This window comes from Ahaetulla prasina, chromosome 5 (assembly GCF_028640845.1).
Source record: "Ahaetulla prasina isolate Xishuangbanna chromosome 5, ASM2864084v1, whole genome shotgun sequence".
Taxonomy (NCBI): Eukaryota; Metazoa; Chordata; class Lepidosauria; order Squamata; family Colubridae; genus Ahaetulla; species Ahaetulla prasina.
The window spans coordinates 61,938,373-61,953,859 of record NC_080543.1 but is presented as its reverse complement, the minus strand read 5'-3'; the positions used below and the strand labels follow the sequence as shown (position 1 = coordinate 61,953,859).

The window sequence follows — 15,487 nt, the reverse complement described above, 5'->3', positions numbered from 1 at the left end:
GGGTGTGTTGTGTAGTACTACTGCCATGGATTATTTCACTAGTTCTGGATATATTTATGGTCATAGACCAGAATGTAGAAATATAGCCCTGCCACATATACAACCAAAAGTATGGATTCAGTATATAGACAATACCGTTGTCATAACAAAAAAGGAACTGCTAGAAAAGACACATAAAACAAAACTTCAAAGGAATAAAATCCACAAAGGAAGAAGAAAACAATAACAAACTATACTAGAGTCTGATTGGCCTAGTAATTAAGGCACTAGTGACTAGACTGGAAGGAAGTGTAGAAAAAGAGCATTGCCAAATCTCTGAAGCATAAATATAGTTCTATGTAAAAATTTAGATTCATTAAAACACCCAGTGACCAGAAGTACCTACATGCTAATTGATGCAAGGCAAATGACTGCTTTATATATAACTGCTTTCCAGTTGCTTTTTGGAAAGGCACCTTTGGGACAACCATGACCTGGATGATTGAAAATCTCCATAAAGTGGTTTATAACTAACAAAAATCTATATATAAAAATGTGAAAACCACTCATGCTGTAATCATGAAATCTCCAGAACTGTAAAACCTACAAACTTGAAATTTGCTACTTATATTCCTCTTGGTTTCTAGGTGCTCACTAAGAAAGGATTTTTCGAAATGACCATCAGAGCATTGGTATTTCCTATATTATGATTGACACGCTCTGATGCTAAGGAGTTCTACTTCCCCTCCCCACCTGAAAAGAAATCTGTTGCAAAACACAAGCAGAGGAGAGAAGTTTCACTTTCAGTTTTACTTTCACAGCAGGAAGCAGCTTTAATACAGAACACTTGAGCTAAGCCACGGCCAGGCTCCTTCCTGTCTTCTTCTTGCTCACACAGCAAATACTGTTTCATTTTCCAAACAGCCCTCTGATGCTAAGGCGTTCTACTCCACCTCCCCACCTGAAAAGAAATCTGTTCCAAATGCAAAACACAAGCAGAGGAGTTGAGTTTCAATTTCAGTTTTACTTTCACATCAGCAACCAGGGTATAAGATAGGGAGGCTTCTGTGATGCAAGCCTGAGGAAGAGAAGGGGATAGGATAGGAGAGGCCTCTGTGCGGCAAGCCTGAGGCAGAGAAGGGGATAGGATAGGAGATGTTTCTGTGAGGCAAGGCTGAGAGAGAGAAGGGCGATAGGATAAGATAGGGTTCTATGGGGCAAGGCTGAGGGAGAGAAGGGGAGAGGAGAGGCTGATCGTAACTACTCATTAATTTTCAAGCTGTGTCGATTTATCTAATAGTTTTGTAGCAAAGCATGGGTATCCAAATAGTAAGCAATAAGAATCAGAAATAAGACAGGATTTGTGCATTATTTAAATTACCGTATTTTTCGGAGTATAAGACGCTCCAGACTATGAGACACACCTACCTTTTGGGGGGAGAAAACAAGAAAAAAAGTATGCCTCTGCCTCCTAGCAATTTGCCTCCTTGCAGCAAACAGCAAACAGCCTGCTTTAGTATTATTTTCAGCACAGCCTAATGAGCACCAAAAAAAAAAAATCTGCCTCCCAGCAATTTGCCTCCTTGCAGCAAACAGCGGAGGCCCACACAGCAATAAGCAATGGCAATCCCTGCAGCTTGAAACAGCTGAGGGTCGGGAAGCCGATCCAACCCACAATCAGCTGCTTGTGCTAATCAGGTTGTGCTGAAGCTGAAATGGGATGTTTGCTGCTAGGAGGTAAATTGCTGCGAGGCAGAGGCTAAAGAGTGGGGGCTGGAAGGTGCGCGGGGCTACATTCGGTGTATAAGACACACCCAAATTTTTACCCTCTTGTAGGGGGGGAAAGTGCATCTTATACGCCGAAAAATATGGTAATTAATCTTATAGCAACATGGTAATTTCTGTCAAACTCCATCTGGAAAAGAAATTAACTGGAAGATAACACATTAAACTAATAGAAAAGGTACTAAAATAAATCTCCACCAGATCAATTTAGAATGATAAGTCTAAGTCTTTTAATAGCCAATCATCTGAAACTATACAGTGAGGGGGAAAAAGTATTTGATCCCCTGCTGATTTTGTACATTTGCCCACTGACAAACAAATGATCCATCTGTAATTGTAATGGTAGATTATTTTAACAGTGAGAGACAGAATAACAACAACAAAAAATCCAGAAAAATGCATTTCAAAAAAGTTATAAATTGATTTGCATTTTAATGAGTGAAATAAGTGATCCCCTATTAATCAGCAAGATTTCTGGCTCTCAGGTGTCTTTTATACAGATAACGAGCTGAGATTAGGTGCACTATCTTACCTGTATAAAAGATGCCTGTCCACAGAAGTAATCAAGCAGATTCCAAACTCTCCACAATGGCCAAGACCAAAGAGCTGTCCAGGGATGTCAGGGACAAGATTGTAGACCTATACAAGGCTGGAATAGGCTACAAGACTATCATCAAGCAGCTTAGTGAGAAGATGACAACAGTTGGTGCCGTTATTCGCAAATGAAAGAAACACAAAATAACTGTCAATCTTCTTCGGTCTGGGGCTTCATGCAAGATCTCACCTCATGGAGGCTCAATGATAATGAGAACAGTGAGGAATCAGTTCAGAACAACATAGGAAGATCTTGTCAGTGATCTCAAGGCAGCTGAGACCATGGTCACCAAGAAAACAATCGGTAACCTACTGCTATGTGAAGGACTGAAAGCCTGCAGTGCTCGCAAGTTCCCTCTGCTCAAGAAAGCATATGTACAGGCCCATCTGAAGTTTGCCAGTGAACATCTGAATGATTCAGAGGAGAACTGGGTGAAAATGTTGTGGTCAGATGAAACCAAAATTGGGCTCTTTGGCATCAACTCAACTCACCGTGTTTGGAGGAATGCTGCCTATGACTTCAAGAACACCATCCCCACCTCAAACATGGAGGTGGAAACTTTATGCTTTGAGGGTGTTTTTCTGCTAAGGGGACAACTTCACTGCACCAAAGGGACGATGGATGGAGCCATGTACCATCATATCTTGGGTGTGAACCTCCTTCCCTCAGCCAGGGCATTGAAAATGGCTCGTGGATGGGTATTCCAGCATGATAATGACCCACAACACACGGCCAAGGCAACAAACGATGGCTCAAGAAGCACATTAAGGTCCTGGAGTGGCCTAGCCAGTGTCCAGACCTTAATTCCATTAGAAAATCTGTGGAGGGGGACTGAAGGTTCGAGCTGCCAAATGTCAGCCTCAAAACCTTAATGACTTGGAGACGATCTGCAAAGAGGAGTGGGATAAAATCCCTCCCGAGATGTGTGCAAACCCGGTGGCCAACTACAAGAAAGGTCTGCCCTCTGTGATTGCCACCAAGGGTTTTGCCACCAAGTACCAAGTCATGTTTTGTGAAGGGGTCAAATACTTATCTCATTCATTAAAATGCAAATCTATTTTTAACTTTTTTCAAAGATGTTTTTCTGGATTCTTTGTTGGTATTCTGTCTCTTACTGTTAAAATAAACCTACCATTAAAATTACAGACGGATCATTTGTCAGTGGGTAAATGTACAAAATCTGACTGTTTAACAGGAACTATGGTTGTATGGGGGTTCTAATATTGAGATGTTGGAAATATGATGTTCCAGATATCAAAGACTGGTTGTTGGATATATATAATCTGTTTTGAAAAAGGTATTTTCTAGTAAAATGTAGCAATTTATGTCACAATGGCTGAAACTTTGTGGTATTTTATAATATTTTGTACTGTCAGATTATTGTATTGATCAGTAAACCACTGACTATTGTTAAATATAATATATAAAGTGGGTTTCATCCTACTTTCCCCCTTCTTTTTTAGTTTATTTGTGGTTGCGAATTTTCCTAGTTTTTTCTCTTTCCTTTTTTTTGTTTCTATTATGTTTTTAAGATTAAATTATTTTGTTAATTGTATATGTTAAGACTGTGCAATGAAATGACATGATATAATATGACTCAGCCCTGACATATAATTGGATGGGAGACCAACTATTCCTACCAGGCCTGAAGGCTAGATTGGGAAGTCAAACCAACAGTTCAGTTTGTCAAGAAAACTGCATAGTTCTGTCCATGAAGTCAACAAGAGTCAAGCTCAATTCATGGTTGGCTTTAGTTTCTCATGTGAAACAAAGGAACATATACACAAATGTTGAGAATCAGAACAACTTGCTTAAAATATTCAAGATTTTTATTCACTTTATCCAGTAGCTTGTTTTCCATTTCTTAACAGTTTATTCCCTACTTTTCATGGCATTGCTTTAGGAAAGAATAAAACTGGATAATAATTTTCTGGATATTTTTCCTATTTGCTTTTCTACATTGACATTACACCTATAGTGTAATATTGTACAGAGTTGCAAGTAGGATATGCCACAAATGTCATTTAAATCCAACAATTTCCATAAAAGGAGTTAATTTTTCCAATCACAAATCTGTGAAAATCATCAAAATTTTACTCCTTTAACCCATTTGCACATATTTACAGGCTTGAAAGTTATCTACAAATAAGATCATTTGTCTTTTTTTCCCTCAGATGCATATATTGCAAATTGAATCAATTATTTACAAGTTAGAAAGCAATATTTTCCTTCTATACATATGCTATCACCTCAGTAGTGATTAAAATACACTTCTGGTGTATTTTAGTGAAGTTCGTCATTTCAATATGAACATGAAAACTTTATGCTGCTCTGAAGCTATAACGAAAACCTTCTACATTAATTGCTAATAAAACTTTGCCTTTGGATTTTTTCACAATAAATCAGGTTATTCATCATGTCCAAAATATACATTTATACTCAAATTTGTTCAAAAGACAGTTTAAGTCTAGTTTAAAAAATTATATAAACAAGAAACTAATGTGTATACATATGTTCATTGTGTAATCTTGTTAATTCTTATAAGGAAATAACCAAGATTAAGAGAAATTATTGTCAAAAAGATGTTTGAGAGCTTGCTTTTTTTTCTAAATAAAGCAAATGGCAAAGAGACAATCAACTTGACTTCAATGGAAATGTCATGAGGGAAGTTTCTATAAAAGGAAGAAAACTGAACATACAAAACAGCTATTGACAAATTAGCAGAAATGTGATGTCTCATTTCCTATAAAAATAAGGTTCAATCGCTCTGAAGGTAGGCAAAGTAATCACGAATAGATACACAATTTTGGAACACATGCACATACTATATAGCTTAATAAATGAATTTGGATTTTTATTTCATTTTGCCTCCTATATCTGGAATTATCATTGTTTTCAAATGTGATGGAGGCTGATTACTAAGAGGCTACATATATTCACTAATAAAGTAACTGTGTAAGCTAATAATTGATATGAGCAGCAGCTAAGGTAATTACAGTGAAATTTAGAGAAATGTTTATGTACAAAAATACATTGTTTCTAAGAACTGGAAAAAGTTCAACATATTAAATGTATTTACAAGCTTTGATTTTCACACCGATAAAAACACATTTATTTTGTCCTTGATTTCTGGAACAAATTATACACAGACAAATACATCAGATTATTTCAGACATTTTAAAATAATCATTTATACAATAGATTTACAACTAAAAAGTAATCAGTTGGTGTAAATGCAGTTTGTTGCACCACAAATTCAAACTAGGACCTTAAATTCACCTATAACCAGATTGCAAAAACAATTAAGGCTCCCTGCAGCTCTTGCCTTTTCAGTTTTTAGTATGGTATGGAAGGCTGCGTGTATATACAAACACACTTGCTCTTTTACTATATATATGGCTCTGCAGTCCATAATAAATTAACAACTGTAACAGGAAAAGAAACTTTGGTGTTAAAAATGTCAAGTGAAATATTCAACAAAATCAATTTAGTTAAGACCCAATATTTTACATCTAATCATTTAAGTATTACTTTTGGGGACAATCTTAGACCAGGTTTTGTGTCTTCACTCCAACCTTAATGGATTGTGTGTTTAATTTTAACTTAACCACTTTTGTGCCACTTTGCTACTTGCATCAAGGTGTCATGCATATATGTGTATGTGTCTCTACATATTATCCCATGTGTTGACAAAATGGTTCTCTATATGGTACAAATTCAAGAGCATCAGCAGACTGATAAATCAGTTATGTTCCAAGGCACAGAAGAAGTTAAGTCTTCAAGAAATAAATATATATCTATATATATCTCTCTCTACATATATACACAACATGTATTATTTAAAATCTTGTAGATAGTTATGGGTTTAAGAATCACTCTATTACACAGAAATTTGGAAAAGTACCCTGGTCCAGGAAATCAGACAATCATGTGACTAGAAAGGCACACACTTTAGTATTTACTTGCCACACTGCAAGACTTAACACTGTATGTCAACCTGAAATATTATTTGAGCAGGAACCTAATTATTGAAGCTGCTCAAATTAACGATTTGCAGTAAGCATTTTTTATTTCATCAGCAGAATGTCAGAGGAAAAAAAAATTCCAGAATTCATTTTACACAAAAAGTAGCAATATAAACTAGCAGTTACAAGTATCACTGTATATTTAAATTGATACAATTGTCTGATGCTTCCAGGGCCAGTAAGGACTAAATTGCCATAGGCCTATTAGTGTTAAAATATCTCAATGATGAACTATTAGGTTATGATCTCTTAAAGTGCATTTATATTCAAGTCTCATGTGCATATTTCTACACATCTACAGAGAAACGTCATGTGACATTGACTTCCAAAATGTGATCATCTTTGCTGGGGATGACAAGGATTTGCATGCCAGAACTAGAATTGTAGACCTGTCCAGGGGAAAACGATTGAAGTCGGGGCATGGGCAAACCTTTGTGTTCTGCACTGGTTGTTGAATGTATGCTGCCTCTGCTTTTTATGCTACTGTTGTCAGCTTGATCATCCATATTTTTATCCACAGAGAGATTATCATTTTCAATCCAGCTATCTGTAAAAAAAATAATAAAAATGTGAAGCTCTATTTCACATTCATCTGTACAGTTTTTATTATAATTAGTTTGCTTGCACTCATTATTAACTAAAAATATCAGAGATTATTTTTGAATGCATTTAAAGTAGTATATTAACATAAGAAGAAAATATGACTAATTTATTAATCAGTTTCACTAAAAAGAAAAAAAAGCCGGCCAGGACACAACTCTTCTCAATGTTCTCACAGATAAAAATCTGAATGCATCCCAACTGAGGCAGATGAAAAATCTAAGTTAAGGAGTTCCTATAAAGAAAAGAGCTATCTGTTATAATACAGTTTTGTCTTTTTTTAAAAAACCTAGTGCCTTAGCATGAAGGCAGGGTATAAGTGTGCTTAATAAAAAATCAAAGTAAATGTTTATAAGTTTCAGGCCACTTACTGGAACATCCAGTACAGAAGGAATAATCAGAACATTCCCAACTTTGGCAATTTCCAGGTATATGGTCTTCAAATCCCAGAATTCCACTGCCAGCACAGCAATAGATGAAAAATCTGGGATCCGAAGCCCTACTCCTAGAAGATGTCAAGATTGGAAAACACTGGCAACATTCAAAGAAGTAATTATACTTCATTTACATGTCATCAGAACAATAGGTTCTATAAAGAACAAGATATAATACCTTAGAAATGATTATTGAAGTTTCAAAAGCCTACTATTTTTAGTTACTTTTTTGTTGGGTCATTGTTTTGTAGACATTCCTTTACCAGATTCCTCAATGACAAGAGATTGCTGAAACTCTTCAGCAATGACAAGAGTTTCTAATGTTCTGCCTTCGCTGGAAAAGTTCTTAAACATTCAGGGAGACATTTAGAGATGTATCAGCTCAATGCCATTTGCATTATCATAAACCATTTTATGGTAATTTTTGTGTCATAAAATGATTTATAAAATTTGCTAAATTTCAATTCCATGGGAGACAGATGTCTCAGATTTTGAACACATTCTTTGCTTATATTTGAAGTACCTTCATTCAAAAATTGTTGCCCTATAATGCATTGTTTTGCCCAGTTAATATTTTTGTTCAAATTAAATTTAGCATTTTTCAGAGAACGGGAACATCCACATAAATATCTATTAACCGAAAATACATATCTTTAACCATGAAGAATTTTGATAGTGTAATGCTATGAAGCATAATTCTATAGAGAAAGGACATTCTATAATCTTTATGTTAGCAGTTTCTCACATAACTTTTAAATATACAGATTCTTACCAGCATCAAGCTGCATAAAGTGAGCAGAGTGATGAGGGAGATATTTAAATAGTTTAACATCAGGAAAAGGGAGGTATCCAGCAAAGAGGGGCATTACTTCCATATGCACTTTATGGGTTGCTTGAACTGCTACTGGCATAGATATTACCCCTGAGCTCTTTCCACAGACTGCCCAGTTACTATTGTCATCCACAACTAAAATAAAGAGAAAATGTTTTTCAAAATCAACTATTACTTCAACTGGTATGGTATCACAATGTAACACAGGAGATAACATCCTGTAAAGCAACCTTTTGAAGACTGATATCACCTGGTGCTTAAATTTACAGATTTGACATGCTTATAAAGAGGTCCTTGAGTGGCTCAGACTGCTAAGACAGTCTGTTATTAACAGCAGCTGCTTGCAATTACTGCAGGTTCAAGCCCCACCAGGCCCAAGGTTGACTCAGCCTTCCATCCTTTATAAGGTAGGTAAAATGAGGACCCAGATTGTTGGGGGCAATAAGTTGACTTTGTATATAATATACAAATGGATGAAGACTATTGCTTGACATAGTGTAAGCTGCCCTGAGTCTTTGGAGAAGGGCGGGATATAAATGCAAATAAAATAAAAAATAAAAATAAAATAAATAAAAGAAAAGAAAAGAAACAATCTTGGAAGTATAAGGTATTTACAAGATCGAATTTTCAAGCATCCTGCCTCTTAAGGTAGTAGTAAAACATATATTTCTATCATGTAAATATCGTATCTGGAAAAACACAATTGTGTTAAAAAGTTTAGGATTATGATTCTACTAGTACTTTTTAGGGAATCAACTTGACTACATTTATAAGATTCTTCTCTAAACATCTTCACTATTCTGTTTACAGTGACAACAACAATCTGATGTAACAAGGTGCTGAAGTTGAAGTTGTCAGACCCAGGTTCTAATCTTTCCTCAACTCTAAAAACTCATGGGGCAACTTTGCTCTTTCTCAGCTCAGTTCAGTGCCAACTCACAGGTTGCTACTGATGGGATACACAGAAGGACTGAGCACTGCGTACATTGTCTCTAGTTCTTGTACAAAAGGTAGGGTATAAATCTAATAAATACATAATATCCTGAGATACCAAAAGAAAAATGCTTGTTTTGACAGTTGATGCTAACATTATGGTTCAGTAAGTTATCAACTAATAAGTAACCAAACTAAATCTTGAGTAATAAATATTTACTAACCTTCATACATCAGTTTGGTTGTACAGTATCCATCCGTTTCTGTTAATGCTTCATCTTTATCCACATCCAGGAGGTCTAAAAGACGGGTAATTGACACTTCCAATGAACAGAGCGAGCCTGTTTTACAATATTCTGCCCCCAATGGGGGGGAAATCTCAGCTTTCACATTATACAATGTCTGGCAGGAGTACAATAATATTTATGGTCAACACACAAAAGATAACTTTTTCATACTATTCAAACTGATAAAAGAAATAATCCATTTTTCTGATAGGATAGAAAACCCTAACCTCTGGGTTTCTACAAACACAGCATCAGGGGGGGAAAATCGCATGCAAGTCAATTTCTTATATTTAAAACTGACATTTATAAAAATTACTACTGTTGCAATAACATAAAACATTTTGCTAGTCACTGCTTTGTAACTCATCTTTGGTATCCCAAATGCAAAACCTTAATGGTGATTGCACTAGACGGATGATACTTTGAACAATGACTATAAAATGCTTTATTGCAATCTTGTATAAGTTTGCAACATCAGCAGAAAGTTCAATAATGATACTGTACTAAGCCCCACAGGACTATCACAATTAAATATATATCCTACTTGATCCTGCAGTTTTAAAAAGCCACTTGCCATACAAAGACAGAACTAGGGCAAGTATAAAATATAAACCAATACATGTCAAGTACTGCAGTGGAAAAATAGCATCTTCTATATCAATTTTAATGTAATTTGTCATTACTTATTGCATCCTAATGCTCTTACAAGAAGATATTAACAACTTACAAAAAAGTTTTCCAGCTGGAATTCATAAGTATACGGCTTCAGAGAAAAAGAGTGATCCTCCGAGAATGCAGAACAAAAGTTCATTGAAAATATGCACTGCAATGATGGGGGAAGCTCTTTTGTCCACTTCAGTTCCCAGACAAAAAATATTGCTTGCTTACTGTAGATGTGCTAAGAAAGAATTTTTAATTAATATTATATTAGAACTCTGTTGGATAGCAGTGGGTAAAACATGAAATATTTTCTAAATAAATAAAGCAATTATGAGTTCATTTATATATTTTCAGAACCAATGGCTTAACTTAGAAAGAGTTAATGTTGGTCAGTTAGGGAAGAGATGTATACTGACAGCAGATTACCTCACCTGGTAGTTTCATGTAGATGTTAAATAAGAGCGGGAAAAGATTAGATTAGACCACTGAGAAACCTCTTGTCTAGGACAAGACTTCTCCCTCTCAATAGCACTAATTGAAACTGACCCCAGAAGCAGAAGCAGAAACATTACAATACTGTGCTGCCTCCCACTCCTAATCCTGTCCCCTGCCTAACTAGTCCAAAAGGATGTCATGACTGATGGTACTGAATGCCACTGAAAGGTCAAGGAGGGTTAGACTGATTGCATTACCTCTATCTAGTTCAGCCAACAATCATCAATAAAATCAACACCATCCCAGTACTATATCCAGGTCTGAAATCCAACTGAAAGCAGATAATCTGCTTCCTCCAAGCACTTTCTCAACAACCTTCCCTACTGCCCAACAATACTGGATCCAGCAATTGTTTCTTAAGAAGATGGTCACTGCCTCTCTAAGAGCTAGAGAGACTACCCCTTCCCTCAAGTACGCAAACACAATCATCTGAATCCAACTACAAATTTCATGGAAGGCCTTAACCAAGTTAGTCACTGATCTAGTGCACAGATGGCCATAGATATAGCTTAAGTACCCTATCCACTTCTTCAGAACTAACAGGCTCAAACTCTTCCCAGTTATTACAGTAACTTCTTTTTTATTATAAATATCCTGCAGAAATATAATCAAATGTTTTGCATGCTCCTTAACTATTGATATATTCTATATTATCCACTTTATTGGCTACAACCTTGCTGCAGCCAATGAAGCAAAAGCAAACTACCTTCTTAAACTTTCATTCTCTTCCTATTATTAACTATCTGAAATCATGCTTCTGTACTTTTTCTGAAGTTGGCTAGCCATTTCTATTTCTATGTACAGATCTATTCTTTTTTGCAAGCTCTTAAGTAAAAACTTTGCTAGTATTTAGGAATTAATGCAAATGTTTAGAAATTTACAAATGTTTCACATTCTCTAGGGCAGACAGTTTTGTTCTTTATTTGTTGAAAAAGTGCAATTAGCACTAGCCTTTTAATTTTTTTTGTCCTACATGTTTAAGAAGTTCAATGGACTGAAAATAAATGTATTCTAATAGAAAACTGTAATTCAAATTATCAGAAACAGATTTTCAACTATTAACAGTCAAATAAAAAAAACCTGTCCGCAATACTTTCTCAAAACCCTCTCTCTATTGCTGCTTTTCAACTGCCTCTCAAATAATCGCAATAGCATTTACAGTAAGATTATTGAAAAAACTGAAGCTAATATTCTCTCCATAAAGATGCATTAGATGAGACAAGGGACTCTTGCGGTTCCATTTGTTCTTCCCAAATACTTTTCAGAAATTACAATAAAATGATAACTGTCAGCCTCCACTCCAATCTTCATATAGTTTTGAATGATTATATCAGTAGATAGAATGTAAAATGTTTATTTCTGTATTATAAACTGTTAAGGAAATGAGATGTATCATGCCTCCGTCCAGGGTGAGGGAAAGGAGCCTATTATGAGTGTCGGCTGACATAACAGGGGGGAGGGATGATTAACTACTGAGTGTTATCAGCGCGCGCTTTTCTAACCGACACTTCATTCCTAAGTTGACTGACATCCAGAGACCTGTGGAAGAAGATTACCACGAGGGGCCGTGAAGGAGTTGGCATTGGACCAGACCAGCCTGACCTCCTGGAGGAGGAGGGACAATTGGGGGGATATGATATGTTAGCCATATTTTGTCTCAGTTCCAGCTTTGCTTGGCTGCTATCAAGACTGTAAAAGTAAAAGTACTTGTTTTCATTCCAAATGAAGTCAAGGTGAATTCTTTCCTATTTATAGTCGGAGGTAGCCTGACATTAAGCTGGAACACCACATCATGTCTACCAACCAGGATTGCAATCGCAATACCGAGGGGGGAGAAAACCCAAATGTGATGGAAGGCCTGCTGCCGGCTGAGCTGGGGGAGGCGTCCGGAGGAATTTCTGCTGACACTTTCGACCCTGAGCTGGAAGATTGCAGAGCTCGGTGGGCAGAGCAACTAAAACTGGAAGAGGAAGGGTGGAAACCAAGCACCGAAAAGCTTCCCTCTGGAGTAACTAAAAGGAAAAAGGAAAAAGGAAAAGAAAAACTTTCGGAAACAGAACAAGAGATAAGGGACAAGCTCCAGTTGGAGGAAGCCTTACGTCTGTTCCGTGAAGTGAAAGTGAGGCAAGCAGCTCGCCAAAGGTATGAATCCCCTATTCGGTCCTCCAGGTGGGAGGGAGAAGAGGAGGAAGAGAATACAAAGGGGCCAGCTAAGGGTGACTTCCAGGGTGGTGAGATTTCTGAAGAGCCAGGGCTGGAAACTCTCCCAGAGGAGGCTGAATTGGATGAGGGCAGGCGCCACCTGCTGACCAAGCAAGGCCGCGCAGGGGAAGGAAAAGCCAAAATTCCCCCATATCAGAGAAATTTGATGGAAATGCGAAGGAGTTGGGACTGTTCCTGGCAAAGTGAATGACCACATGATAGACTGGGGAAGATTATTGGTCACAGGCAGCACAAGTGAGAGCTGTGACTCATAATTTGACCGGAAGAGCAGCTGCGTGGTATGTGTCGTTACATACAAACCACTCCCCCTTACTGCAAAACTACGAGCATTTTATGACTGCACTGAGGAGGAGGTTTGAGGACCCCCTGGCAGAGCAAAAGGCCAAAGGTCGGATGAAAACCATCAGGCAAGGGAGGAGGCCGGTGGCTGATTATAACCAGGAGTTCAGTGATTTAGTTCCCTTGATGAGAGGGTGGTCGGAGGTGACCCTTGTAGACATTTTCAAAGATGGTCTGAATGGAGATCTCTATGAACTGTGTCGAGCACGAGCCTCTCCAACTACGCTGTATGGCTGGTACACCCTGGCAGCAGAGATGGAAATCGAGTTAGTGAAGGACCGCGGCAGAAGACAGCGCATTGGAGGGCCATCCCTTGGCCGTTTTCCAGAAGGAACTTATAGGGACGCCCCTAGATTGGAGGGAGGAAGACCACGTTCGTCTGCGTGCTACAGATGTGGAAAAGAAGGCCACCGAGCAGCCGACTGTAGGGTTAAGTTGATGCCAAGCGCGACCTCTGGTGGTGAAATGGAACCAGTGAAGCCAGCGGCTAAGGCGCGTAAACCAGCAAAAGTGGGGGAGGCCGTTGCCAAGAAGGGCACGCCCATCAAGGAGGATGGCGAAGTGTCGACCGATACTGATGACAGCAAAACCACGTCAGAGTCCGATGAAGACCTTCTGGTGAGTTGGGCACGGGGCCCTTTGGACATTCCAGTTAATCTACACGTACCCTCTTCGGGTAATAAGGGGGAACTGCTAGCACTACTCGATTCTGGATGCACTAGATGTATGGTCAGTCCCGAACTAGTAGAAAAAATGGAACTAAGGTTGAGAACCTTAAGTAGGCCCATAGCGCTTTGCACAGTTAGATGGCTCTGTGGCAGGGGAGGCCCACCCATTTCGTAACGGAACCCATAGAAATGATAATAGGAGACCACCAAATCCTGAACTTCATAGTAGCCCCAGGAATGGACCAACCCCTGTTGTTAGGCTTGTCATGGTTGCGGAAATGGAACCCCCATATTAACTGGAGAACGGGAGTCCTACGTTTCCGTTCCAAAACCTTAAAAGGGGAAAAGGGGAAACCCAAGAAGGGACCTACCGTGACCTTGCACCAGGATAAGTTAGGGGCAATGATTGAACGGATAGACGGGAAGAGAGAATACCCAAGGAATACTGGGACTTGCGAGAAGTCTTTAGTGAGAAAGCATCAGACGATTTCCTCCCCATAGGCCTATTGACTGTGCCATAGACATCCTTCCGGGGTAAAGCTTCCAAAGCCAAAAGCTTATCCCATGACCCAAAAGGAATTGGGAGAACTACGTAAATTCATAGACAAAACCTAGAGCGGGCTTTATCCAACCGGCTAGGCCTCGTGGCGGCGCCAGTGATGTTCCGGGAAAAGAAAGATGGCTCCTTTCGTCTTATAGTTGACTATAGGAACCTAAACGCAGTGTGCGCCAAAACATATATCCCATGCCACTCATGAAAGATATGTTAGCACATTTAGCGAAGGAAAATTCTTCACCAAACTGGACCTCGAGAAGCCTACTACAGAGTTCGTATAAAGAGGGGATGAATGGAAAACCGCTTTCAACTGTCCACTAGGATGTTTCCAGTTTCGAGTACTGCCATTTGGACTGCAGGGGCGCCCGTAGTTTTATGCAACTAATAAATGAAATACTCCATCAGCATTTGTTCAAAGGAGTTCTTGTCTACCTTGACGACATACTTATCTATACAGAAACAATGGAAGAACATATTAAACTAGTAAGAGCTGTACTCAAAAAGTTATTATCTGCAGAACTATATTGCAAGCTATCCAAATGTGATTTCCATCAAACCAAAATAGACTACTTAGGGTATCGCATTTCGCTGATGGGTTAGAAATGGATCCAGAAAAGTGAAAGCTGTCTTGAATGGGCCCCCACGCACACGCAAACAACTCCAAAGTTTTTGGGATTCAAATTTCTATCGTCAATTCATCCCTCCTTTGCTCAAATTGCTTTACCAATAACTAACCTCTTAAAAACTAAAGGAGACACGAAACCCAAACCATCATTACCCCTCGAATGGACAATGGAATGTCAGGCAGCATTTGAAAAATTGAAACGACTTTTTGCCGCTGAACCTATTTTAAAGCACCCTGACATGGATGTTCCTTTTGTAATACAAGCTGATGCAAGTGATGTAGCAGTCGGAGCCGTCCTGCTCCAAAACAATGCTGATGGTAATTTACAACCCTGTGCTTTCACTTCTCGAAAATTGACTGAAACTGAAAGACGATGGGCTATTTGGGAAAAGGAAGCATTTGCAGTTCATTGGGCTCTACGCACATGGAGACAATTCTTAGAAGGTTCAAA

The 15,487-nt window shown here is 38.3% G+C and overlaps 1 protein-coding gene across 3 annotated transcripts in view; it reads right to left on the bottom strand.

The window, feature by feature from the left end:
• Positions 1 to 4,176: 4,176 nt before the first annotated feature.
• The window catches only part of TRAPPC10 (trafficking protein particle complex subunit 10), a 59,211-nt gene continuing 47,900 nt past the window's right edge, over positions 4,177 to 15,487 (bottom strand). For all 3 annotated transcript variants that reach the window (XM_058185517.1, XM_058185518.1, XM_058185519.1), the window contains 4 exons: positions 10,198 to 10,368; positions 9,408 to 9,585; positions 8,191 to 8,385; positions 4,177 to 6,931 (listed from right to left, as the gene is read on the bottom strand). In XM_058185517.1, the coding sequence (XP_058041500.1) occupies positions 6,693 to 6,931; positions 8,191 to 8,385; positions 9,408 to 9,585; positions 10,198 to 10,368 (783 nt within the window). In that variant the 3' untranslated portion in view covers positions 4,177 to 6,692. The remainder of the gene's footprint in view (positions 6,932 to 8,190; positions 8,386 to 9,407; positions 9,586 to 10,197; positions 10,369 to 15,487) is intronic.